Below are 24,629 nucleotides of genomic sequence, written 5' to 3' on the forward strand. Positions count from 1 at the left end.
CATCCTAGTCTTAAGAGCCTAGAGCCTACAAACTCTTCCCAGGAGAAATTATTCTGCAGTTTCTCCTTTTTAGTATTTTCTCTTTTTGGAGGAAGGGAAGAAAATTATTAGCCCATATATTTGATGCAAGCAAAAGCGTGGTCAAATGACATATAATAAACTGATACCTTCTCCAAGTAAGGTGCACCCTAGTCTTTAGGGCAAGCTTAGGAAGTTTACTTTAAGAAATACAATCAATATATAGCATCATTCACTGTGGAGATCTTTATTGAAAATAACCCAACCTAATAACTTGCAAATGTGTGCTGAAAGCATTAAGAGCATCCTTAGGATCTCTGGGGGGTCGATCAGACCAAAATATTAAGGATTATAAAATACTGGTTAAGTTGTGAGCTTATAAGATTTAATGCCCATTGCAAAGAGTCTGGAAAATGGACTGGAGAGGAGGAAAACATTAGTATTTAACAAGCTCTATTCAGAGGGAGTGCTCTAATTTTTGACAGCTGTCTTAGATTTTTTAGACAGTTTTTGTAAGTCAGTGGTACTCAGACTTGAGTGTGCATCATGCTCCCCTGGTGTGCTGGTTACAACACAGACTGCAGGGCCCCTGTATCAGAGTGTCCAGGTCTGAGGCTGGAGGGGGTGGCAGTGGCCAGAATTTGCATTTCTAACTAGTTCCCAGGTGATGCTGATTCTACTGGCATGGTGATCACACTGAGAAACACTGTGTTCATCAGGTTCCTACAGCTGCCTCCCATTCCCATGCTCTGATTTTATATTTTAAACAAAAAGCACAAAACCTTTACACCACGATGTGGTTTGCTGAGCAGACCAGCCTGGTATAGCTCGAATATAAACTACAATTACCTGCATCCTTATTTATTAATGTTTCCTGTGTTTGCTCTTTTTCGGATAAGACCTCCTGAGCCTGAATACCTCTCGGTGAGCTGACACTGGATTTCCAAAGTGGAGGCGCAGACCCTGGAGGAATAGGAGTGACTCCACCAAGGTGCAGGTCACTGAAACAGCCCATCATCAAGCCTCTCCTGCAGAAGGTGGTATCATTAGAAGTTCAGGGTCAAAAAAACACCACCTAGGGTCACTCAAGTGGGATCAAAATACTAAAGCACTAGTGTCCCCACCAGCACATTCTCAGCCAAGAGACAGGGGCAGCTCAAAGAAAGAATGCCTAGGACACCCCTCCAACCAATTTCCAGGCATGTAATTTAGATTAGAAAGTGGACCCACCCAGAATTATAAAGCATTAGGAAGGGAAGTCTTAGCAGAGGAAGACCAGAAGTATAACCAAGTCCCTCTTCCTCCATGGAGCTTTTCCTAGTTCAGACAATCCTGAGCTCCCTATTCTGTGAATACCCATTATACATGTTCATTCAACAAATAAGGTGAGCATCTATGTGCAAAGCCCCAGTGCGCAGAGCTGTGGAGTCTGGTCCCTGTTCAAACAGCATCACATCCTGTTGATTCTGCCTTGGCGGTCTTGTCCATCCATCCTTGTCCGTGGCTCTCTTCCCACTGCAGCTGCACCCAATCAAGTACTCATTGGCTCTTGTTGGTCTCACTCAGAAACCTCCTAACATCCCCCATCCCCCCTTCTGCTCAAACTCAGCTCCCCATTACTAACTCAATAAAACGCAAACTCCTTAGCCTGATCCCAATCTATCTTTCCAACCACATCCCCCACTACGCCCCTTCTTGCATCCTATCCTCCAGCCAAATCAAATGAATTATTTGTATATGCCCCACGTCTCCTCTCTTGCTCTTGTTGCTCCAACTACAATGTCCTTCTTCCCATCCTTCCCATCCTTAAAGGTCCAGTTCAAAAGTCACCTCTCATAGTCTTCCCCAACACCTCACAATTAAATTTAATTGTTCTCTGAATTTCGACCTGTTTAGCCTCACTTGGGACATGTAATTTTCTAATTGTATTAGATTCCCTTAACAGCCTGTAAACCCAAGAGGAAGATCTCGGATTTAACCATGTACTCCTCCGTAGACCTTGCACGTGGGGGCTACTCAGATACTTGTGAGTGCACACACACTCAAACAGAATGGAATCTTCCACTAGTCTGGGAAAGGGTTATGCAAACGTGCAGCACAGGGAAGAAACAGATTTTGATAGAATATAAATTCAACTAGGGCAAAGATCTGTTTTGTACACCTATGTATCCCAAGTATTTAAAACAGTGCCTAGGGTGCTGCCTGGGTGGCTCAGTTGTTAAGTGTTTGCTCAGGTCATGATTTCAGGGTCCTGGGATCGAGCCCTGCATCAGGATCCCTGCTCAGCGGGAAGCCTGCTTCTCCCTCTCCCACTCCCCCTGCTTCTGTTCCCTCTCTTACTGTGTCTGTCAAATAAATAAATAAAATCTTTAAATAAAATAAAAAACAAACAGTGCCTAGGTATCAGGTGTTTGATAATTTGTTGAATAAAAAAGACAAATGAGGGAAGCTTTCACAAAAGGGCGTTTATAAACTGAGCAGTGAAAAATAGAATTTGGCTCACAGAGAAGGGAGTTCCTGGAAAATGGAAAGCATGGCTTATTCACTAAAGAGCAGGAAGCCCAACGTGGCAGCAGCACAGATAATTTAGAGAGTGAAAGGTGAAGAAATTCGGAGCAGGTTAGGTTTGTCAAAGTGTAAGTTCTATACTAAAAAGCTTGCTCAGGGGCGCCTGGGTGGCTCAGTCGTTAAGCGTCTGCCTTCGGCTCAGGTCATGGTCCCAGGGTCCTGGGATCGAGCCCCGCATCAGGCTCCTTGCTCCGCGGGAAGCCTGCTTCTCCCCTCTCCCACTCCCCCTGCTTGTGTTCCCTCTCTCACTGCGTCTGTCGAATAAAATCTTTAAAATAAATATAAATAAATAAAATAAAAAGCTTGCTCTTTACCAGTAGCCAGTCACATCCTTGTAAGGCTTGGAGGAAAGCCCATGTCCAATTCATATGCCAGGACATTAACTCTGCTAGCAAAAAGGATGTGGTTAAGGGTAGGAGAGCAGTTAGGTTATTGGAGTTTAGGTGGGCAATGATCAGGACCCTACCTGTAGGAACAGGAAGAAGCAGAGATTAGAGTCACTGATGTTTGGCATTGAATTCTTCCTCATGTGTTGATTTAATCTTTCTAATTTGATCATCCCTGTCCTTCACATAGCTCCATTTCCTGTTTCCTTCACAGCACCTAGCAGAGCTGGCTTTTGATGGACAGCTGAAGCAGGCAAGAGGTTGATAGTTTGTTCTCTCTCAAGAAGGTATTTCTGGGTACAGAGACTGACCTGAAGATCTAGTTAAAATCTCGATTCTGGGGCACCTGGGTGGCTCAGGTGGTTAAGCATCTGCCTTCAGCTCAGGTCATGGTCCTGGGGTCGAGCCCCACGTTGGGCTCCCAGCTTGGTGGGGAGTCCGCTTCTTCCTCTGCCTCTCCCCGCTGCTCCTGCTCTCTCTCACTGACGCACACTCTGCTCTCTCTTGAGTAAAATCTTTTAAAAAAAATCAGTGGGTCTGAGTCTGCATTTCCACCAAGCTCCCAAGATATGCCGATGCTGCTGGCACAGGGTCCACACTCTGGGTAACAAGGACTCAGAATCCAGCCTGGACCCAAAGTGCCTGATTGCGGTCAACCAGAAGCAACAGCATCCATGGTCAAGTGTGCGGGATCTGAAGCAAGATGGCCTGGGGTCCCAGCTACCTGCACCTGCTACTTCACCTCTCAGCATGCTTCCCATATCTTATGTGTAAAACGGAGTATAATCATACCCACCACATAGGGTTATGTGAGGATTAAGTTCATTTTAAAAAGAGTGTCTCACACATTGAGTGCTCAGTAATTATTAGCCATTATTACTATGGTCCAATTGCCTAATTCAATTATTCTCCTGCCTCAAAGAAAACAACATTGCCAGAGAACCAGAATCCTACCCTGTATTTCGTTTTTCTCCCCACAATGCAAGACAGACTGGTCACATTGTAACACTCAACTGGGGGGGTGCCTGCGTGGCTCAGTCAGTTGGGCATCCTGCTCTTGGTTTTGGCTCAGGTCGTGAGATGAGCCCTATGTCGGGCTCCACACTCGGCACGGTGTTTGCTTGAGATTCCTTCTCCCTCTTCCTCACGCCTTCCCCCCACACATGCTCTCTAAATACATACATACACACATATATATACGTGTACTACTCAGTTGGGACGTAAAAATAATCAAGGATGGGGTACAGGGGAATCTATGGTGCAAAAGACTGAGGGTAGGAGACTGTAGAAGGAATTTAGATTAGCTCCTTAGGTTTTCCTACATCTGGTGAAGCCGAACACCTCAGCTGAGCAGGGCGCCTGCCCTATGACTTCCATGTTCAGTTGCTACACCAAGACAATCGATACATTACAGCGACCCAAGTTTATTTTTATCTGTTTATTTTATTAATCCTTTTTATTCCCGTATCCCACTCACTGCTCCCTCACACGCAACTCTAATGCCTTAAAGGTGTAACTTTGGGTTTCTACATGTTCTCGCCAAATGTTTTGTTTTGTATATGTGCATTTTTAATGTACATAAATAGTACTGACATAGATCTCATTCAATCTCTTGTATTTTCCCACTCAGCATTATATGCTTCTCTAAGCCAATATCCCTAAGTGCTACTCAGTAGTCCCCGGTGCACCTACCATAGCTTACCTGCCCTATCTTCCCACCATCTCCAACGACCAACACCCAGACTGCCTGCAGCCCTCGACCACCACACACAGGGTCCCAGGAATACTCTCATACATGCCCTCTGCTCATCTGTCCTAAATTTAAGTAAAAATGCAGGTCAGGCTGGGACTTCAGGCTTCTGTTACTGCTCCCCGTCAGCCACCTTCTCCACCTTGGTAATCTTGACAAAGGGAGAAAAATATCCAACATGAGCTTTTTTTTTTGCTAGTAGCAAGTTTTATTCTAAGCAACTGTAAATCATCAAAGGGGACATTCACATAGGACCCAGGAGCCCACTCCCATCTCCCCAAACAACAGTGGGGCAGGCATTCAACACTCCTGAGAAACAAAGCATTTTTGTGCTTTTTCTCCATCCCCTCTGGAACAGTCAATCCCAGAACTAATTTGAAAAATGTGTAATCTACACAATCTCAAGAAACAACTGGTGTAATAAGAACAAACTCCAATACCCACTGGAACAAGTCAGACAACCATAAGTAACAAAGCAGTCTTCTACCCTGGGCGGCGGCAGAACCCAGCGAGGACCACGTTGGAAGAGGAGGAGGATTATGGTGAGAAACCTGGATTCCCGAGCAGCAGCAACACGCTCTCGGCTCCAACACAGCATTCTTCGTTCTCAGCAGGGGTTTTGAGGTCTTCCCACTCCCCTCCTCTTGCTCCTCTGGACTCAGTTAGCCCCATGTGAGCAAGGACCCCCACAAGGAGGAGCTCAGCAATCTGCCCCCGATCTCTGACCTAACTAAGCGTGGATGGGCTAAAAGAGCCCCATAAACAAATCCCTCGTAGAGGGTAGGCCCAGTCCCCGTGTTAGGAACAACTTCTACAATGCTGGAAATTTAAAAAAAACAAGCGTCAGACTGTAATTTTTTAAGTCAACTAAAATCTAATTCCAAAAAAGTTTCCTCGGAACAGGGTAAGCAGTCATTTAAATTATTTCTTCGACTTGTTTTTAACAAAGAGACTACAAAAGAAGAGGAAAGACCGGGTTAGGAGTCCCAGAACTCTTCCACATACCTGCTCGCTCCCCTGGCCCGACCCAACCTCATGGGAAGACCTGAAATGCTGGGACAGGACCTGGAACCAGCCACCAGTCCCTGCAGGGTCAGAGAGCCAACCCCAGCCCATGAATATCAGCCCTGATGGGAAAACCAGAGACTTGAAGGTGCCAGAAACAACAAGCTCCACAGCAGGGTAGAAACAGCAGGGAGAGGAGTGGCCCCGGACTCCTCCTCTTCCATAGTTTTCACAGCCTCTGGGCTTGGCCCGGTGCTTGGCCAAGGGAAGGCAAATCAAAGTGACTCTCCTCAGGAAGCAGTCAGTCCCTGACTCTGCACAGTGTCTCTTCGGGGGGACCAATGCCAGCCCCTTCTGCCCCCCACCAAGACGGACAAGGGGCTGGCACCCTTAAAGCAGGCCGTTGGGCCTTCCCGGCTCCAGGGCCAGGCCCCGCTCCCGCTGGTGGATCTTCTGATGCTGCAGAAGGTGCTGCTTCTGGACAAAGCTCTTCTCACACTCCGAGCAGCTGTAGGGCCGCTCACCCGTGTGGATGCGCTGGTGCCGCACCAGGTCAGAGGGATGGCTGAAGCTCTTGCCACAGTAACCACAGATGAGCGAACTCCGGCTTTTCCTCCAAGGGATGTGGCCGGGCAGAGCAACCAGGCTATTGGGCGAGAACCTCTCCTGGACACAGTGGCCAGCACTGGGCCCCTCCTGCAAGTGGCAGCGCTGGTGGGTTACCAGGCTCACCCTGCAGCTGAAGCTTCTCATGCACACGTCACACTGATGCATCTTTGCCCTCTTGGACTGGGGCTTAAGTTGTGGCCTGGGTCTAAGGCTCTCCTCTGGCTCCGAGGCTGTGTAAGTCCCCCACCCTGAGTGGGTCTGCAGATGCGCAGCTAGCTGCTGCTTATAGTGGAAGCTGATCTCGCACTCGGAACATCCATATGGGCCAGAAGTGTCCCTTTTCAGCTTTAGGCCCTGCCCACATTCCTGACCCAGCTGCCCCTGCCTACTAGGTTTCTGCTTTGGGGGGCAGCTCAGAATTCTGCCGCTGCTAGGGTCTCTACTGCCCTCAATGGGATCCTCCAGATTAGTGTCCCTGGGGCCTGAATCCAAGAGGACAGAACCACCCTGACCATCCCAGAGTTCAGTATGCTCTGGGCTCAGGAAAGCCTGCTCTTCGGCAATGCCTGAGAACTCTCCAGGAAGATCTGCAGAGCCTTCCTGAGCGTACTGGATCTCCTGCTTGATCATAACCCCTTCGGCTGCCGAGAAAGAGAAGACCAAAAAAGATCACATTCTAGCACTTTTGGTTTCTTCAGAGCTAAACAAACATCTGTGAATTTCAGAAGAACTCAAATCAAAGCACCCCAGGATAAGGGCATTAGGACACCCTGGAGAAGGAGTCTGGGTTCTAAGACCTGAAAAACTAAACACATATTCAGGTAGAGAAATCTGAATAGATTATTTTTCTAGAACAATGTTATAAATGATAGTTCTCTAAGCTTGTCCATAAATTTGTATTCAATTCCTGTACAAAATGGCAAATTGGGGCGCCTGGGTGGCTCGGATGGTTGGGCATCTGCCTTCTGCTCAGGTCATGATCCCAGGGTCCTGGGATCGAGCTCCGCATCAGGCTCCCTGCTCAGCGGGGAGCCTGCTTCTCCCCCTCCCTCTGCTGCTCCCCCTGCTCATGTTCTCTCTCTGTATCTCTTTGTCTCGGATGAATAAATTAAAAAATCTTTAAAAACAAATGGCAAATTATACTATAACTAAAGAGTTTAAAATAATAAATGTGAACAATTAAAAAAAAAACCCAACCACCCTTAAGCCTAAAGCTTAAATGTTCACGTATCCAGCCCCAGTCTTCCTGCACATTCCCCCAATACCTGGCTTATAAATGCTCTGCCTGCCTCTCACCCAGACAACTTCACTCCTAAGATGTGACCAACCCTGTCCTCAATCTCCAGCAGGTTTTCACTTGAGCCATTCTACTCTGTACAGTAGCACAGACATGAAGTAGGATATGTCACAACACTTAAGGACTCCACAGTGGTAATAAATGGAGACACATATATGTTAGGTGAACTAATGAAAATCATAGAGAAATCTAAAATAAATAACACCAGATGAGGTTGCTGATAATCAGTGTTTGGCAGTTTAGCAGTGGGAAAGCTCATTATAGGCTGCAAGGAGTGGAGAGAAGGATGGAATATTCTGGATCCACTCACCTGGGTGGACATCACCAGGGCCTTCCTCCTCCAAGTCACCCAGCATCCCTGCACCCAATTCCGCTTCTCCTTCTGTCTGGCCAAGGACCTCTGGGTTGGAATAGGCACAGTGTGAGCCCAGGAGATAGTAAAAGCTCACTGCACACTGGTCAGTTGCCAATGAACAAGGTGACCAATGTCAGAGGGTTGATATTAAAAGTTCCAAAGATTAAAAGGCCACTGTTCTTCCCACTTTCCCGCCAGTGGCAGCTTGGGACCACTAGAAAATTAGAGCCAATTCGAAAAATCTATTCAGTCAGCTGCTGCCTTCAACGCTCCTTCATTAGTCACTGTGGCTCCAGCAGTCAGGCTCCCCAGCCACCACCCTGCCCTCACTTGTACATGGTCTCAAGTGCTGCTTCCTTTCAGCGTATCGAATTTCATCCACACTGACACGCTGCAAGGTGAGGGGTGCACCATTATCCCCAGCTGGGACAGAGAAGGAAACAGCCATTAGCAGAGCACAGAACTCGGCTCAGGTCACACAACCCCCCGACCCTTCTGCTATTTCCCTCTCTGCTCTAGTCACACTGGCCTTTTGGACACTTCTCCATGGACCTCAGTTTTAAAAGATTTTAGGGGGCGCCTGGGTGGCTCAGTAGTTAAGCGTCTGCCTTCAGCTCAGGTCATGATCCCAGGGTCCTGGGATCGAGCCCCGCATCGGGCTCCCTGCTCGGCGGGAAGCCTGCTTCTCCCTCTCCCACTCCCCCTGCTTATGTTCCCTCTCTTGCTGTGTCTCTGTCAAATAAATAAAATCTTTAAAAAAAATAAATAAATAAAACAAATAAAAGATTTTATCGGAGGCGCCTGGGTGGCTCAGTCAGTTGAGTGACTGACTCTTGGTTTTGGCTCAGGTCATGGTCTCAGGGTCGTGGGGTCGAGCCCCACATCAGGCTCTGCGCACTCTGCTTGTCTCTCTCTTCTGTTCCTCCCCATGATCACTCTCTCCAATAAATACATAAATAAAATCTTAAAAAAAAAAAAAAAGATTTTGTCTACCAAAATCTACTTACTAATAAGCTAGTATTTTATATATAAAAATGTGTATCTATTAAGCAGCACTTCTGATTAACACAAAATAGACACTGAGCTCACAGGGACTGAATGTAATTCCAGCTAAGGCCAAGAAAAATTTTTTGGTTAACCTGGGCTGCCTGCCTCATCTCAGGTAACAAAGGATTTCTTGTCATTTTTTTTTTTGTCTTTTGTTCTTTAAAGATTTAATTTATTTATTTGACAGAGAGAGAGAGAGAGAGACAGCGAGAGAGGGAACACAAGCAGGGGGAGTGGGGGAGAGAGAAGCAGGCTTCCCACAGAGCTAGCCCAATGTGGGGCTCGATCCCAGGGCCCTGAGATCATGACCTGAGCCGAAGGCAGTCGCTTAACAACTGAGCCACCCAGGCGCCCCTCTTGTCAAACAGTTTTAAGTACTGGGACGCCTAGATGGCTCAGTGGGTTAAGCGTCTGCCTTCGGCTCAGGTCATGATCCCAGGGTCCTGGGATCGAGTCCCACAATGGAGCTCCTTGCTCAGCGAGGAGCCTGCTTCTCCCTCTGCCTGCCTCTCTCCCTGCTTGTGCTGTCTCTGACAAATAAATAAATAAAATCTTAATAAATTAATTAATTAATTAAAAAAAACAGTTTTAAGTATTAAAAACAGCATAAGGAATCTTGGTCACATTACACTACAATATACGTTACACTATAATGATAACATCTTTTCTATTAGTAAATATTATCAAGAACTATGTGACCACAGAGAATACAAAACACACAACACCAAGACCTTTCCAAAAGTCTTCATGAATTGAGGACCTAAAGACTCCCATTTCTCTTATTTTTCAAATTTTTATTTAAATTCTAGTTAGTTCATATATACTGTAATATTGTTTTCAGGAGTAGGGGCGCCTGGGTGGCTCAGTCGTTAAGTGTCTGCCTTCGGCTCAGGTCATGATCCCAGGGTCCTGGGATCGAGCCCCGCATCGGGCTCCCTGCTCGCTGGGAAGCCTGCTTCTCCCTCTCCCACCCCCCCTGCTTGTGTTCCCTCTCTCACTGTCTTTCTCTCGCTGTCTCTGTCAAATAAATAAATAAAATCTTAAAAATATATATATATATTGTTTTCAGGAGTAGAATTTAGTGATTCATCCCTTACATATAATACCCACTGCTCATCACAACAAGTGCCCTCCTTAATGCCCATCACATATCTAGCCCATACTCCCCACCCATCTCCCTCCCTCAACCCTCAGTGTGTTTTCTATCATTAAGAGTCTCTTACGTTTTGTTTCCCTCTCTCTCTTTTTTTTGGAGACTCCCATTTCTCAACCCAGCCCAGACCAACAGAGGAGCCAAAGCCAAGTGTAGTCTGAGTCACACGCTACTTGGCCAGGGATGTAAAGATGTCTGAAAGAGAATTCTCGGGGGAAAAGTACTACTTACTCAGAGAGACCAGAGTCTCATAGTTGCTCTTCATCACATTTCTGTAGAGCTCCTTCTGCCAGTCCTCCAGATTTTCCCACTCCTGCTCTGAGAAACAGACTCCATCATTTTCAAATGACCTGGATACCTGAAATCACAAATATCGTACAATGAGTGCCTCCCGTCTAGCCACAAAAGAAAAGCCAGCAACTTACAATCTTAAATAATAAAGGGGAGGGCTCCCCATTTAGGCTTTTTTTTTTCTAAAGAGGTTGCTCACAGGTGACCATATTTTTTTTTTTAAGATTTTTATTTATTTGAGAGAGAGTGAGCGAGAGAGAGCACGAGCAGGGTGAAGGGCAGAGAGAGAAGCAGACTCCCTGCTGAGCAGGGAGCCCAATGTGGGACTCGATCCCGGAACTCCGGGATCATAACTTAAGCTGAAGGCAAATGCTTAATCAACTGAGCCACCCAGGTGCAGTAGGCTAACTCTTAATCCCCAAGGGGACTACCTTGGGAACCTCTCCATTGCTGCCCGGGGGCAGCCTCAGGACCCAGAAGTTGCTGTTTCTCAGCAGGTTCTCCATGTTCTCCAGCCGCCTCTGCAGCAGCCCATACTCCTGCAGCAGGGTCCCCAGCACGGCCCACTTGCCCTCCAGCTGGTTCCCGAACTCCACGGCCGTCTTCTCGCAGTCGGCCAGCTTCTTCTCGGCCGTCCCTGTCCGCCCCTCCAGGCTCTGTAGCCGGGCAGCCTGGGACTCCATCTTTTTCTCCACGGCCTGAATGGCGGCCACCACGGTCCAGAGTGAGAGCTCCGTGGTCTGCAAATAAGAGCTTTTCTCTGTTGCTTGTGGGGGTGGTGTGGAGCAAGTCAAAGGTGTGGAGCGGCGTTTCCTCCTGTGCTGAATGAAGAATCAGACACAGGGTCAGTCGGTGTCATTTCCAAACATCAAGTAAAGAAAACAATGGGTCTAGTGGGTCCAAGCGTGCTTAGAGCTACCTAGTTTCTACCCTTTTTTTTTTTAAAGCATGCTCTTTTATATTCTGATACTGCAAATTATACACGTACATTATAGTAAGAAAGTACTGAAAAGTAGAAAGAAAAAGTTATGTAAAATACCACCATTCAGAAATAAGCTGTCAGAATTTTGGTATATTTATCTTAAGCCTTTTTTTAAATATTTTAACTTATCTGTTTTCCACAAAGTTGAAATCATATTGTACATAATGTCTTATTACCTGCACTTCACACTTGACATATTCTCTAAGACCAACAAAGACACAATTCCTCAGCAGGACCTATAGGGCTCAACTCATTTACCTTTGCACCCAAGCAGCTGGTACAGTGAGTAACACCAACTAAATCCTTTTTTCTTTTTTAAAGATTTTATGTATTTGTCAGAGAGAAAGAGAGAGCACAAGCAGGGGGAGGGGCAGGCAGAGAGAGCACCAGGCTCCCCACCAAGCAGGGAGCCTACTCGGGACTCGATCCCAGGACCCTAGGATCATGACCTGAGCTGAAGGCAAACACCTAACCGACTGAGCCACTCAGGCATCCCCAACTAAATCCTTCATAAGTGTTTACTGACGTGATCTGACGAAGCCTACTGACAGTTTCCTTACACAGTTTATTTTTATGATCTGTCCCTAAGGAGGAAAATCACTACAGCTGAAGCTCAACATTACTAAAGCCAACATGTGGGGAGTCTCCCCACCGCTCCCTCTGACCCCAATGTACCACTGCATGTTCATTTCAGTCCTCAAGCCCCAAAGCTTCATGTTCTTTTCTATGGCATACACTTTCTTCAAGGCTGCTTCTCTACCCACAAGAATAGACAGAGAGAGGAAAGAGCTTTGAAAGAACTGCTAGGGCCAGGACTTAGTGTCTGGAGAAACGGGACAAAACGAACCCAATTGGCAAAGAAATGAACCCGTAAGCTTGGCCATGACCTACTCCAGTGACTCAATTCAGTTCATTAACGAACATGTGGGTTTAAAGCTTAACTGTCCCCCCTAAAAAAGATTTAAATAAAAGTTTAATGTAAATTTTTCTTTTACATTAAAAACAAATACGAATGAAACAAAACAGAACATCAGACTGTTGGGCAGGCTCCTTTCATCCCATGTTCTGCTTTTCACTTTCAGTTGCTCATCTCTAGCTTTGTGGAGCCTCCTCCCGCCTTTCTGTGGCCCAGCATTTTGTTGCTTGCTTAGCAAAGGAAGGTGGGTCAGGATCTGAGCACTAAGCAAAAAGCTAAGAAAAGAGGTGTTAAATAAAGCTGCTTCTTCTGTTTTGAACTACCTATTGAGATGGAAACAATTCAAATGTCCATCAACTGGTGAATCAATAAACCAAGGTCCATCCACCTGTTATGGGTTGAATTTTATTTCCACAAAAAGATATGTTGAAGTCCCAAGCCCCAGTACCTCGGATTGTGATCTTATCTTGAAGGAAGAATCTTTAGAGGTCATCAAGTTAAATGAGGTCATCAGATGGGCTCTAATCAAATATGATTTGATGTCCTTATAAAATAGGGGAGAGATCTGGACACAGACAGACGTGCACTTAGGGAAGACGATGTGAAGACACAGGGAGAAGACAACTACGTGACAACAGAGGCAGAGGTCGGAGTTTTGTTGCCACAAGCCAAGAAAATGTGTGGGGCCATCAGAAGCTGTAAGAGAAGCCTGGAACAGATTCTCCGTCGTGGCCCTAAGAAGGCATCTGGCCCTAAAAGGCATCAAGTCTGTGGACACCTTGATTTCAGACTTCCAGCCTCTAGAACTGTAAGACAGTACACTTCTGGTGTGTAAGCCCCTCAATTTGTAATATTTTGTTACAGCAGCCTTAGGGTACTAATACACCATACAACAAAATACTGTTACATTATTAATGTATTAATAATTAATGTGTTAAGCACACATTAGCAATAAAAAGGGAACAAATTATTGATACACCTAACAATATAGATCTCAAAATGACTATGCTATGTGAAAGAAGCCAGACACAAAATGTCACCTACTCTATTCCATTTACATGACATTCAGGAAAGGCAAAACTATAGGGACAGAAAACAGATCAGTAGGGGTGCCTGGGTGGCTCAGATGGTTAAGTGTCTGCCTTGGGCTCAGGTCATGCTCCCAGGGTCCTGGGATCAAGCCCCATGTCAGGCTCCCATCTCGGCTGAGAGTCTGTTTCTGCCTCTCCCCATTAGTGCTCTGTCTCTCTCTCTCAAATGAGTAAATAAAATCTTTAAAACAAACAAACAGATCAGTGGTTACCAGGGTCTGGGGGTGGGGGAAGGAGAGTGAATGCAAAGGAACACTTTCTGGGATGATGGAAATATTCTATATTTTGGTATTATGATGATGGCTGCACATTTATCAAAACCCACTCAACTGTATGCCTGAAGAGTGAATTTTATTGTATGTAAATTATCTCAGTAAGCACGACTTAGAGTATCAAGATAGAAGAAAATGTTAGCTGCCATGAAAAATGCCATAAACTAAACGTAAAAAAACAAACGGGGAGAGGATATTTATAAACAAAGTATGAAATGGAAAGAAAAAAATAACCCTAAATAAAACTGTAAACTGTAAGTAATTATGAGAGCAGAAATGCAAGTGGTCAAGAAGCAGTTAGGAGTGCAAATACAACCCAGGAAAACCACTTTTCACCCACCAGGCTGGCACACTTGAACAAGAGGGATAAGGAACTACATTCAGAGGTGAGTAGGATATAAAACTGGCATTTTCATTAACATTCCCTGAAGGAATGAAAAATATTACAAACTTTATGGAAGGAAATCTCATAAAAGTCACTAACAATCCTTTCACCTAGCAATCCCACTTCCGGGAATCTATCTTACAAAAACAAATGGCACTGGGGTGCTTGGGTGGCTCAGTCGTTGGGCGTCTGCCTTCGGCTCGGGTCGTGGTACTGAGGTCCTGGGATCGAGCCCAACATTGGGCTCCCTGCTCAGCAGGGAGCCTGCTTCTCCCTCTCCTACTCCCCCTGCTTGTGTTCCCTCTCTCGCGGTCTCTCTGTCAAATAAATAAATAAAATCTTTTTTTTTTTAATTTTTTTAAGATTTTATTTATTTATTTGACAGAGGGAGACACAGCGAGAGAGGGAACACAAGCAGGGGAGTGGGAGAGGGAGAAGCAGGCTTCCCGCGGAGCAGGGAGCCCGATGCGGGGCTCGATCCCAGGACCCTGGGATCATGACCTGAGCCGAAGGCAGATGCTTAAGGACTGAGCCACCCAGGCGCCCCAATAAATAAAATCTTCAGAAAAAAAAAAAAAAGGCATTATTTACTGACATCCATACAAAAATGATTACTGGTAATATTCTTTGGAAAAGTCAAAACTTGGAAATAATCTCGAGGTCTATTCATAAAGGAATAAATTATGGCACAACCAAAAACGACACTATACTACCTTTAAAAATAATGACCTGTATGTATGGTTTGGAAGAGTTTTCATCATACCATGCTGGTTAAAAATCCAACTTTTAGGGAAATATATTTATTATGATCCCACTTTCCTGAAGAAGAGAAAACATATATGTTTGTTTCAGCCCACAGAAAGGTCTGGAAAGATATTCACCAAACTAAACTGTTAACATGACTTACCTCAGGGAGATGAGAGGGAGAGATTTTAATCTTTCCTTGTAAACTATTGCTTGCTTGACTTCTTCAATAAACATGTATTTTTTTGTAATTTTTTTACATAAATCCCATATTTAATAGTATCCCTGATGGCAGTGAGAAATACAAAAAGTACACTTACATTCCCCACACTTCTGGATTTTTCTGGGGCAGTCCCGCTTGGACATTCTCTCATACTGTCAGATCAAGTATCCTACAATGGGCCTGCCACTACAGTCTGAAACCTGTCACCGTTAAGTATAAGACACGGTCCCTGTTGCTAAGAAACCTTCAATCTGCTGGAGTAAAATACAAAATAAGTAACATTATAAAGTGGTATCTGACTAAGGTGGACTGGATAATATTTAAAGTCCCTTCCAACTCTGAGATACCATGACTTTCTAACATTGAATAGTTAAAAAAGAAAACAAAAACTTAATACATAAGATGTGTAAGGTAATGGCCACAAATCTCCATTAACTACCACTCAGTTATACAAATATTGCCTCTGAAGTCCTCTGTACAACTCCCTAAAGTAACTACTATCCTGAATTTGATTTTTCACTAGTAACTGTCTTTTTCACATTTTCACCAAATGCTTTTCTCCCAAAACAATACGTGTTCTTCAGTTTTGCCTATCTTAGGACTTTATATAAATAGAATCCTTATTCCACAACTGAGACTATCCTGCTGTTGCAGATGGCTATAATTAATTTTCACTTCTGCATAATATTCTGCTGTGACAATACCACAATTTCCTTTTCCATTCCATTATTATGTCCCCATCTTTGACATTACAAGTAGAGTTACAACGAACAGGACTGTGCACGGCTCCTAGTAGACATGGGCAAGTTTCCTGAGGGTATAGTCCTAGGAGGGAATTGTTGGCTAACAGGGTATATACACAACTTGAACTTCAGTAAATAATGCCAAATGTTTTCTAAGTGGTTGTATGAATTTCACTCCTGTCAGAAGTATGTAAGTATTCTGGATGTTTCCCAACTATGTCAACACTTGCTACTGTAAGACTAAAATTTGGTCCCTCCAGGAGGTCTGAAATATGTCATCATGGTTTCCATCTACACTTCCCTTGATTACTAATAAGGGTAAGCATCTTTTAAATATTTACTGGCCATTCAAATACCTTCAGTGAACTACCTGCTCAAGTCTTTCATCCGTTTATCTTTTGGGTTATCTGACTTTCTATCTCAGAATTTCTCTGAAAATTCTGGATACTAATCTTTATCCATGCTATACGTGTTGCAAACATTTTCTCCTTATTTGTGCCTCATTTTTAAAATTCACTGTATTATCTTGTAATAAAAAAATTAATGTAGTTGAGTTTCATCAGAATTCTTTTATGGTTTGAACTTCTGTGTCAGGTGAAAAAAAAAATATCGATATCCCACAATATTGTCTTCTAAACACTCATAGTTTTGTTTTCACATTTGAGTAACTCAACTAGAACTGATATTTGTGTGTGGTGCAGGGCTCAATTTTCATACGGGAAATCAATAGATCTAATATTATATGATGAAAAATCCATCGATATACCCAAAGATTTATAATGCTATCTCTGTCATGAATCAAATTTTCATACATAGCAATTTGTCTCTGGCATCTCTAGTCTTGTTCTGGAGGGTATTTTTCATATTGCCTTACCAATACTATAGTTTTAACAACCACAGCTTTTTAAAAAATAATTACTGATATTTGGTAAGACAAGTCCCACTTCCTTGTTTTATAGGATTATCTTGACTATACTGGATGTTGATATTCTTTACACACTTGAAAGGTCTCACAGGGGCACCTGGGTGGCTCTGTCTTCGGCTCAAGTCATGATCCCAGGATCCTGGGATCAAGCCCCACTCAAGCTCCCTGCTCAACAGGGAAGCCTGCTTCTCCCTCTCCCTCTGCTCCCCTCCCCTCCCCCCCACGTATGCATGTGTGCAGTCTCTCTCAAATAAATAAAACATCTTTAAAAAAAGAAGTCTCACAAAAATGTCTTTAGAGATTTTGTCTGTATCAAATCCATAGATAAATGTATCCATACACAGTCTGCCACTCCTTTTTCAAGGTATTTTTAATAACTTTCAATATTTTAACATATTCCCTAGGTACCTGTTCCAACCACTGATCACTACACAACAAATAATCCCAATATTTAGTGGCTTAAGACAACAACATCTACTTTGCTTATGAATCTGCAATTCAAGAAGGGTTTGTCAGGAACAGTTTATCTCTGCTCCATTCCATGTCAAGTGGAACAAATCAGGCAGGCAGGCTCTGGAAAACACCTGAAAAATCCCAAGCCATATGGAGAAAGCACGCGGAGATACTCAGTTTAACAGCCCTACCTACGGTCCCAGCCTACAGTGAACTGCCAGAACACACTTTCATTTCTAAAAGGGCTCTTTTGGGGGCGCCTGGGTGGCTCAGTCGTTAAGTGACTGCCTTCGGCTCAGGTCATGATCCCGGGGTCCTGGGATCGAGCCCCACACTGGGCTCCCTGCTCAGCGGGAAGCCTGCTTCTCCCTCTCCCACTGCTTGTGTTCCCTCTCTCTCGCTGTCTTTCTCTGTCAAATAAATAAATAAAATCTTTTAAAAAATTAAAAAAATAAAAGGCTCTTTTGCTCTCTTCATTTTTTCTTCATTAATCTCTCTATACAGGCATACCTCACAAACATTGCAAATCTGGTTCCAGAACACCACAATAAAGCAAATATCATAATAAAGCATGTAAAATGAATTTTTTGGTTTCCCAGGGCATATAAATTTACTATAGCTTATTAAGTAAGCAATAGCATTGTATCTAAAAAAAAAGTACATACTTTAATTTAAAAATACTTTATTGCAAGAAAGAAAAGGCTAACCATCATCTGAGTTTTTAGCAAGCATAATTACTGATCACAGAACACCATAACAAATATAATAATAATGAAAGAGTTTAAAATATTGTGAGAATTACCAAATTGTGACAGAGAGACACAAAATGAGCAAATACTGTTGGGAAAATGGCAGCTGAGAGACTTGACACGGGGTTGCCACAAACCTTCAATTTGTGGGGGAAACAAAAGGAACGAAACCACAGCATCTACGAAGTGCAATAAAGCAAAGCTCAATAAACTGAGGCATGCCTACACGTTGATATTATGTTTTGACAAGATATATGGATTAAAGAAATCTCTATCTGTGCTGTCCAAAAGCCCACTAGAAACACATGGCTATTTAAATCTAAATTAATTAAAACTGAATTAAAAATTCAGTTCTTCAGCCATACTACCTACATTTCAAGTACTTAATAGCCATATGTTTCTAGTGACTATATTGAACAGTGCAAAGCAGATTATTTCCATAATCTCAGAAAGTTCTATCGGATGCACTACACCCTAATTTTTTTTTCTGCTTGATAAAAACTTAAGGTTTTGTTAGTCTTCTACCGTGCCAGTTTTCCTTGTAGTTGTCAGTTTGTTTTATATGTTTTGAGGCTATATAATTACATGTAAAACATGAGAATATCAAGCTGATAAATTGAGTCTTACCATTACAAAAGTAGTAGTAGCCTCGATCTCTAGCAATATTAATACAGTTGAACCAATTTTCTTTTGATTAGTCGGGTATGTTTTCGTATCTTTTATGTTCAACCATTTCTGTAGTTTTGTCTTTTGTATCTCTTACAAACAATATGACAACTTTCTGCTTTTTAACTAGAACATTTACTCCATTTACATTTATTGTAACTGTTGATCTATTTTTCTTGATTTTTTGCCTTTTTGGTGCTCGTCTTTCTTGCCTTCCTTTAGGTGATTTTTTTTCTTATTCTACTATTTCCTCTTCTAACTTGTAAGTTTTACAGCCCATTTCTAGTCTTTTAGCAAGTATCCTAGATATTACGGGAAGTATACTTACAAAGCCCTTTAAACAAATGAATTCTGATCTCTTCCTAACCTTTACACCAATGCTGCCATGTATTTTAATTTGCCTTTGTTTTTAACCTCACAAAAGATCATTACTGTTTCATTCAGTCAATATTTGTTCAGATTTACCCATTTCCACGGATCATCATACTTGCTTACATTTTCAGACTTTACGTTTAGGATAATTTTCCTTTTACCTGGTATATCCTTTACATTTTCCAGCTGCTAGGTGGCTCAGTCAGTTAAGCCACTGACTCTTGATTTCGGCTCTGGTCATGATCTCAGGGTCATGAGCTGGAGCCCGGCTTCCGGCTCCCTAATGGGCATGGAGCCTGCTTAAGATTTTCTCTCTCCCTCTGCCCCTCCCCCCACCCCACCCCACCCCCGCTCTCTCAAAAAAAGAAAAGATTCTCTCCCTCTGCCCGCCACCCCCCCGCGGGCTCTTAAAAAATATTCTCTCCCCCACCGCTCGAGCTCTCAAAAACAAAACAAAACAAAAAAACGGATTCTCTCTCCCTCTGCCCCTCCGCCCCCGGCTCGCGCTCTCTTAAAAAAAAAAAAAAAAAATTCTCTCTCTCTCTCTCTCTCTGCCCCTCCCCCGCCCCGCGCTCGCTCGCTCGCTCTCCTCTCTCTGAAGAAAAAAAGAAAAATCTCTCCCTCTGCCCCTCCCCCAGCTCGTGCGCGCGCTCTATCGCGCGCTCTCTCTCAAAAAAACAAAAATACTAAAAAAACAAAAACAAAAACAAAAAAACACGAAACAAGCCTCGGAGAAGTTTCTCGGCAACGGTGTGTGGCGCCGGGGCTCCGGCCCGACAGGGAAGGAGCCGGAGAGGGGGAAGGCAGAGCCCTGGGGTCGTGGGAGGAGGCCGGTGTTCGCTAGGAGCAGCCCGGGAAGCCCCGGGACCCCCAGCCCCACCGGAGTCCCAACCTCGAAGCCCCGCCCCGGCCAGGAGCTCCGCCATCCCGAACGCGCTCGCGATCCGTGCCGGGGGCACCCTTACCCGAGCAGGCGCCGACTCCGCCATGGCCGCCAGTCGTCCCTCAACACCCAGGCCCCGCCTGATACCCCTCGTGCTGCGTGCCGGTCCGGTGGGCGCCCCCTGCCCCTCCTGAGAGCCGCCACCAGGGCCGTGTTGATACAAGATGCATTGTGGGAGTTCGGCCCTCCCGCGCCAAGAGCGGCTCCAGCGGCTCGTCCTCACCGCACGGGATTTCCAGGGCGCCGCCGTGCGGCAGGAGGATGAACAGCAGCTCGGCACTCGGCGCTCGGGCCAGAGTGTGCGACCGCAGAAGGGCTTGCTCCCTCCAAGTCAAGCGCGGGTTGAAAATGTAAGGCAAACGTGGGCCTTGTGTGTCTTCTTCGTGCCTAGCACTCGGCGAGGTGCTTTGAGGGATTCAAAATGTATAAAAGTCAGACTTTGCTCTGAGGGAAGAATATGTAATTTAGTTGGGGAAAAAAGATATGGTGCCAAATGACATGTGGTTTTGTTCCATTTGTTCATCTGTTATGTGGCTTTCTAGAAACCAGAAATACATGAGGTTCCTGGGTGGCTCAGTTGGTTAAGCTTCTGCCTTTGGCTCAGGTCATGATCTCAGGGTCCTGGGATGGAGCCCCACATTGGGCTTCCCACTCTGTGGGGGGGCCTGCTTCTCCCTCTCCCCCTGCCTCTGCCCTTCCCCCTGCTCATACTCTATCACTCTCTCTTAAAAAAAAAGAAAGAAAGAAAGAAACTGGAAATACACTTTCTACATCAACAGTGTGGGGTCAAGGTGCCCAGGCCAACCCATTGTATCCTGTTAATAATGGTAATCGCATGCCTTGGAAAATCCAAGATAGCCCTGATTTCAAATGTTTAATCCAGTCCACATGTTACTGTTAAATGATGAGTTTGGAATTTTGATTTGGAAAGCATGGCTGCATTTCCATTTGATCACCCAATACAAAACACTACTACAACCATACTTGCCTAATTTGCACCACATGGTCTCTACAGAGACAGGCAATGAACTTCCACTTTGAATTACAGTCCCGAAGCACTTCCCCTGAGAACTAAACTCTTAAGATCAACAGACTGGGGGCACCTGGGTGGCTCAGTCGTTAAGCATCTGCCTTCGGCTCAGGTCATGATCCCAGGGTCCTGGGATCGAGCCCCGCATCGGGCTCCCTGCTCTGCGGGAAGCCTGCTTCTCCCTCTTCCACTCCCCCTGCTTGTGTTCCCTCTCTTACTGTCTCTCTGTGTCAAATAAATAAAATCTTTAAAAAAAAAAAAATCAACAGACTGGCTCCTTCTTAGCACGCAGGGCTCAGTTCAGACTGCATCTCCTCAGAGAGACATTTCCCGTCCACTCTGCCTACAGCCCAACACCCTTCTCCATCCCAACACTCAATCCTGATCCTCCGATCAAAAGTTTTCACAGCATTATCACTAACCAAAATAACTTAATTTTTTCATCAGTTTACATGATAGTGATGTGTCCCTTTCACTAAAATGTCCCTCCACAGTATATACCATTTCTTGCACACTGAAGTGCTCATAAATATCTTTGGATGATTGAATGGTGAACCAGAGAATAAGGGTAGGTAAAGCCACCTCCAGGAGAAGGCATAATGTCCACAGCAACCAGATCAACAGGAGACTGACCGGATTATTAATACATCTAAAGAAAAGATGGGGGGCGCCTGGGTGGCTCAATCGTTGGGCGTCTGCCTTCGGCTCGGGTCATGATCCCAGGGTCCTGGGTTCGAGCCCCACATCGGGCTCCCTGCTTGGCGGGAAGCCTGCTTCTCCCTCTCCCACTCCCCCTGCTTGTGTTCCCTCTCACTGTGTCTCTCTCTGTGAAATAAATAAAATCTTTTAAAAAATAAAATAAAAAATAAGGAAAAGATGGGTCAAGCTGAGGAAACCAGTCAGCCACTGAGATATGTCTAGGGTCTGACCTACTTTCTCAGACCAACAAAAACTTACTGTCAGACACAGAGAAAAATGTATCATATCTGTGGAGACAGACATATCAGGACATAGGATACTGGGTACTGGGGTCATTAGCAGTTCAGTTCTAGAACCCTCTATTCTGTTTCTGTGTTCACCAGGTAGTCTGATGATGCAGGTTCCCGTGTAGTTACTGGGAGACAACGTGCAGGTCAGGCTGATACAAATGTCCAGTCCACCCCTGGAAATGATTAAACTGATGCTCTGGCTTATCCATCAGTCTCTTGAGAGTCACCATGATTCAGCACCCCTGACTCTGAGCCTGGAACAGTGGGAAAATATTTAGATCAAATTTCCAGTGTGCAAAGGAGGCAGCACCAGGCGCTGGTCTGAATTTCATGGGCTTGCAGAGATGGTGTGCATGATGCTTTAGAAAGCGGAGCCAAGGATTGGTGAAATAGGTGAAGAGGATTAAGAACACACTTATCTTGATAAGCACTGAGTAATATAGGGAATTGTTGAATCACTAAAAAGAAAAGAAACGAAACCATTTTTTCAAATTGCAAATGTTTTAAAAATTGGGGCAAAATAATAGTGTCTATACTGGTATCGAGAGAGAGAGAGAGAGTGCGAGAGAAGAAGGAAGGAAGGAAGGAAGGAAGGAAGGAAGGAAGGAAGGAAGGAAGGGAGGGAGGGAGGGAGGGAGGGAGGGAAAAGCGAGACCATTGGTCTCTCCCACTTACTAGATGTGGACAAGTCGTTAACTTCTTGGCATCTCCATTTCCTCATTATTAGTGAGCAATAATAATAGCACATAGCTCACAGAGTTGCTGTGCAGATTAAATGAGTTAGTTCAAGTGCTTAGAACAGTGCCTGTCAGGTGAAGGGTTCAAAAAGTGCTCCTGATCACTATTAATCTTTGTGTTCCGGCTCCTTCCCTCACTAAGTGGTGTGGTGTATGCTCCCTCGGCTTCAGTGTCTTCCCACTAAGAATACAAACATCACATCCTCGGGTTGTTGATGGGATTAAAAGGAATCACAAGTGTAAGTCAAATGCTCGCGTCACTGAATGCCTGGCGTATAGCAAGCACTCAGTGACCAGCGATTTCTCATTTTGGTTTGTTTTGCTGTTGCAAGGTCCAAGCCTTGAGCTGCAGTGAATTCACCAACATAAATGTTACCTTGTTGTGTCTCTTAGAAGCTTCCCATTTGTCCTTTCCCAATGACACTCAGATCTTGACATGGGCCTTTAAATAAACTTTTAAATAAGGCTCATAATTATTCCCATTGGTGGCAGTGGTATTAAAGGACTCGAGAAAATGTACTTAGTACTTGTAACCTGTCATCTGTGTCTATAAAATATGAACGTTAACATTCAGAGCTGAAACTGACCTTAGACATTATCTTACCCACATCCTCGTTTCTAGTGACAGGAGAAAGTATCCTTTGAATCACATATAATACAAATTAAGTTTAAAATAATGCTTTAAAAATATTTCTCTTGTCCTTTAAATGTTCTATTGTGCATATGATTTATAGCATACATATTAACATATATACGTACATATATGTATGCCCAAACTTTTTTTTACTTGAGAAAGTTTATGGACCATGGTTTTATTCTAGTTGAAACCCTTTCTATTCTCTTCCCCTTATTATCCCGCAAGTCTCTAGATGGCAGGGACCAGGTCTTTTGTGATCCTTCTCTCACATAAATAACCTCCTGGGGAGCGTGCCCCCTGCAGGCCTCCAGGTCCGTGAGACTCCTAGAATGAATCCATCTTGGTTCCAGCTGCACACCACCCCTGCCCCCCATATATGTGTGTATGGACACAGCGGACAGTTGACACAGGCAGTGGACATCTGTTAGCTTTGTCAACCTAGCACTTTTCCCTTCTCCTGGGCATAGATGCACCTCTTTCTCTTTGGGGACAGCTCCTCCCTGGGCTCTAGCCATGTACTTAGAATGGGTGCTGCCATCTTGTTCCATGAAGGGTGGGCATCTGACTCAAGCCAGTCCAATCATAGCATCCTAGCCTCCTGGCCACGGTAATTGAGCCAGGGGTGGGCATATGATTAAGCTGAACCAATCAGAGCTCTTCCCTGGGATCTTTCTAACTAGAGCTGAGGGGACAGGTTAATTTCCTCTGTAGTGAAGCTATAAATGTATGAGTCAGGAAGAGTCTTGTCCCCATTTCTTGGAGTTTAAGTTGGTTTTAAAGAATGATCCCAACATACAGAAAAGGAGCAGAGATAGAGACACATTATTCTCTGTCTAGGATTGGTTGTTCAACTGTTCCTTTGAATCTGTGAAGGATTCCAGCTTCCTTCCAGCAACTTCCCCTTTCTCCATAGTTGACTAGTCAGCGTCAGGTAGAGGAACTGGGTGACTGGGTGACAAGGAGTTTTTTTGTTTTCTTCTGCACATCCTTTTATCCATTTTGAATTTTGAATGTATTAATGTAAAATCTAGGGGCGCTGAGTTGTTAAGCATATGCCTTTGGCTCAGGTCATGATCCCAGGGTCCTGGGATCGAGCCCCGCATCGGGCTCCCCGCTCAGCAGGAAACCTGCTTCTCCCTCTCCCATTCCCCTCCTCACCCCCACATCCTTGAGATATGGGGCAGGGGCTGCTGACTGGGGACTCAAGTCATTTTACGGTCAAAGGATATTGGCCCCATAGGGATGGAAGTTGTGGGGACACCCAAGTAACCTACACTGGCTTTCACTTCTAAG

The 24,629-nt window shown here is 44.6% G+C and overlaps 1 protein-coding gene across 1 annotated transcript; it reads right to left on the reverse strand.

The window, feature by feature from the left end:
• Nucleotides 1–4,909: 4,909 nt before the first annotated feature.
• Nucleotides 4,910–20,512, reverse strand: ZNF212 (zinc finger protein 212). Its single transcript, XM_032401375.1, has 5 exons — nucleotides 19,966–20,512; nucleotides 10,911–11,300; nucleotides 10,420–10,546; nucleotides 7,944–8,033; nucleotides 4,910–6,977 (listed from the first exon to the last, which is right to left on the reverse strand). The coding sequence occupies exons 1-5, from the start codon at nucleotides 19,987–19,989 to the stop codon at nucleotides 6,118–6,120; spliced, it is 1,491 nt and encodes a 496-aa protein (XP_032257266.1). The 5' UTR covers nucleotides 19,990–20,512; the 3' UTR covers nucleotides 4,910–6,117.
• Between the last annotated feature and the right edge of the window lie 4,117 nt (nucleotides 20,513–24,629).

The sequence above is a fragment of the Phoca vitulina genome, unplaced genomic scaffold (genome assembly GCF_004348235.1).
Source record: "Phoca vitulina isolate PV1807 unplaced genomic scaffold, GSC_HSeal_1.0 scaffold4, whole genome shotgun sequence".
Classification (NCBI taxonomy): domain Eukaryota; kingdom Metazoa; phylum Chordata; class Mammalia; order Carnivora; family Phocidae; genus Phoca; species Phoca vitulina.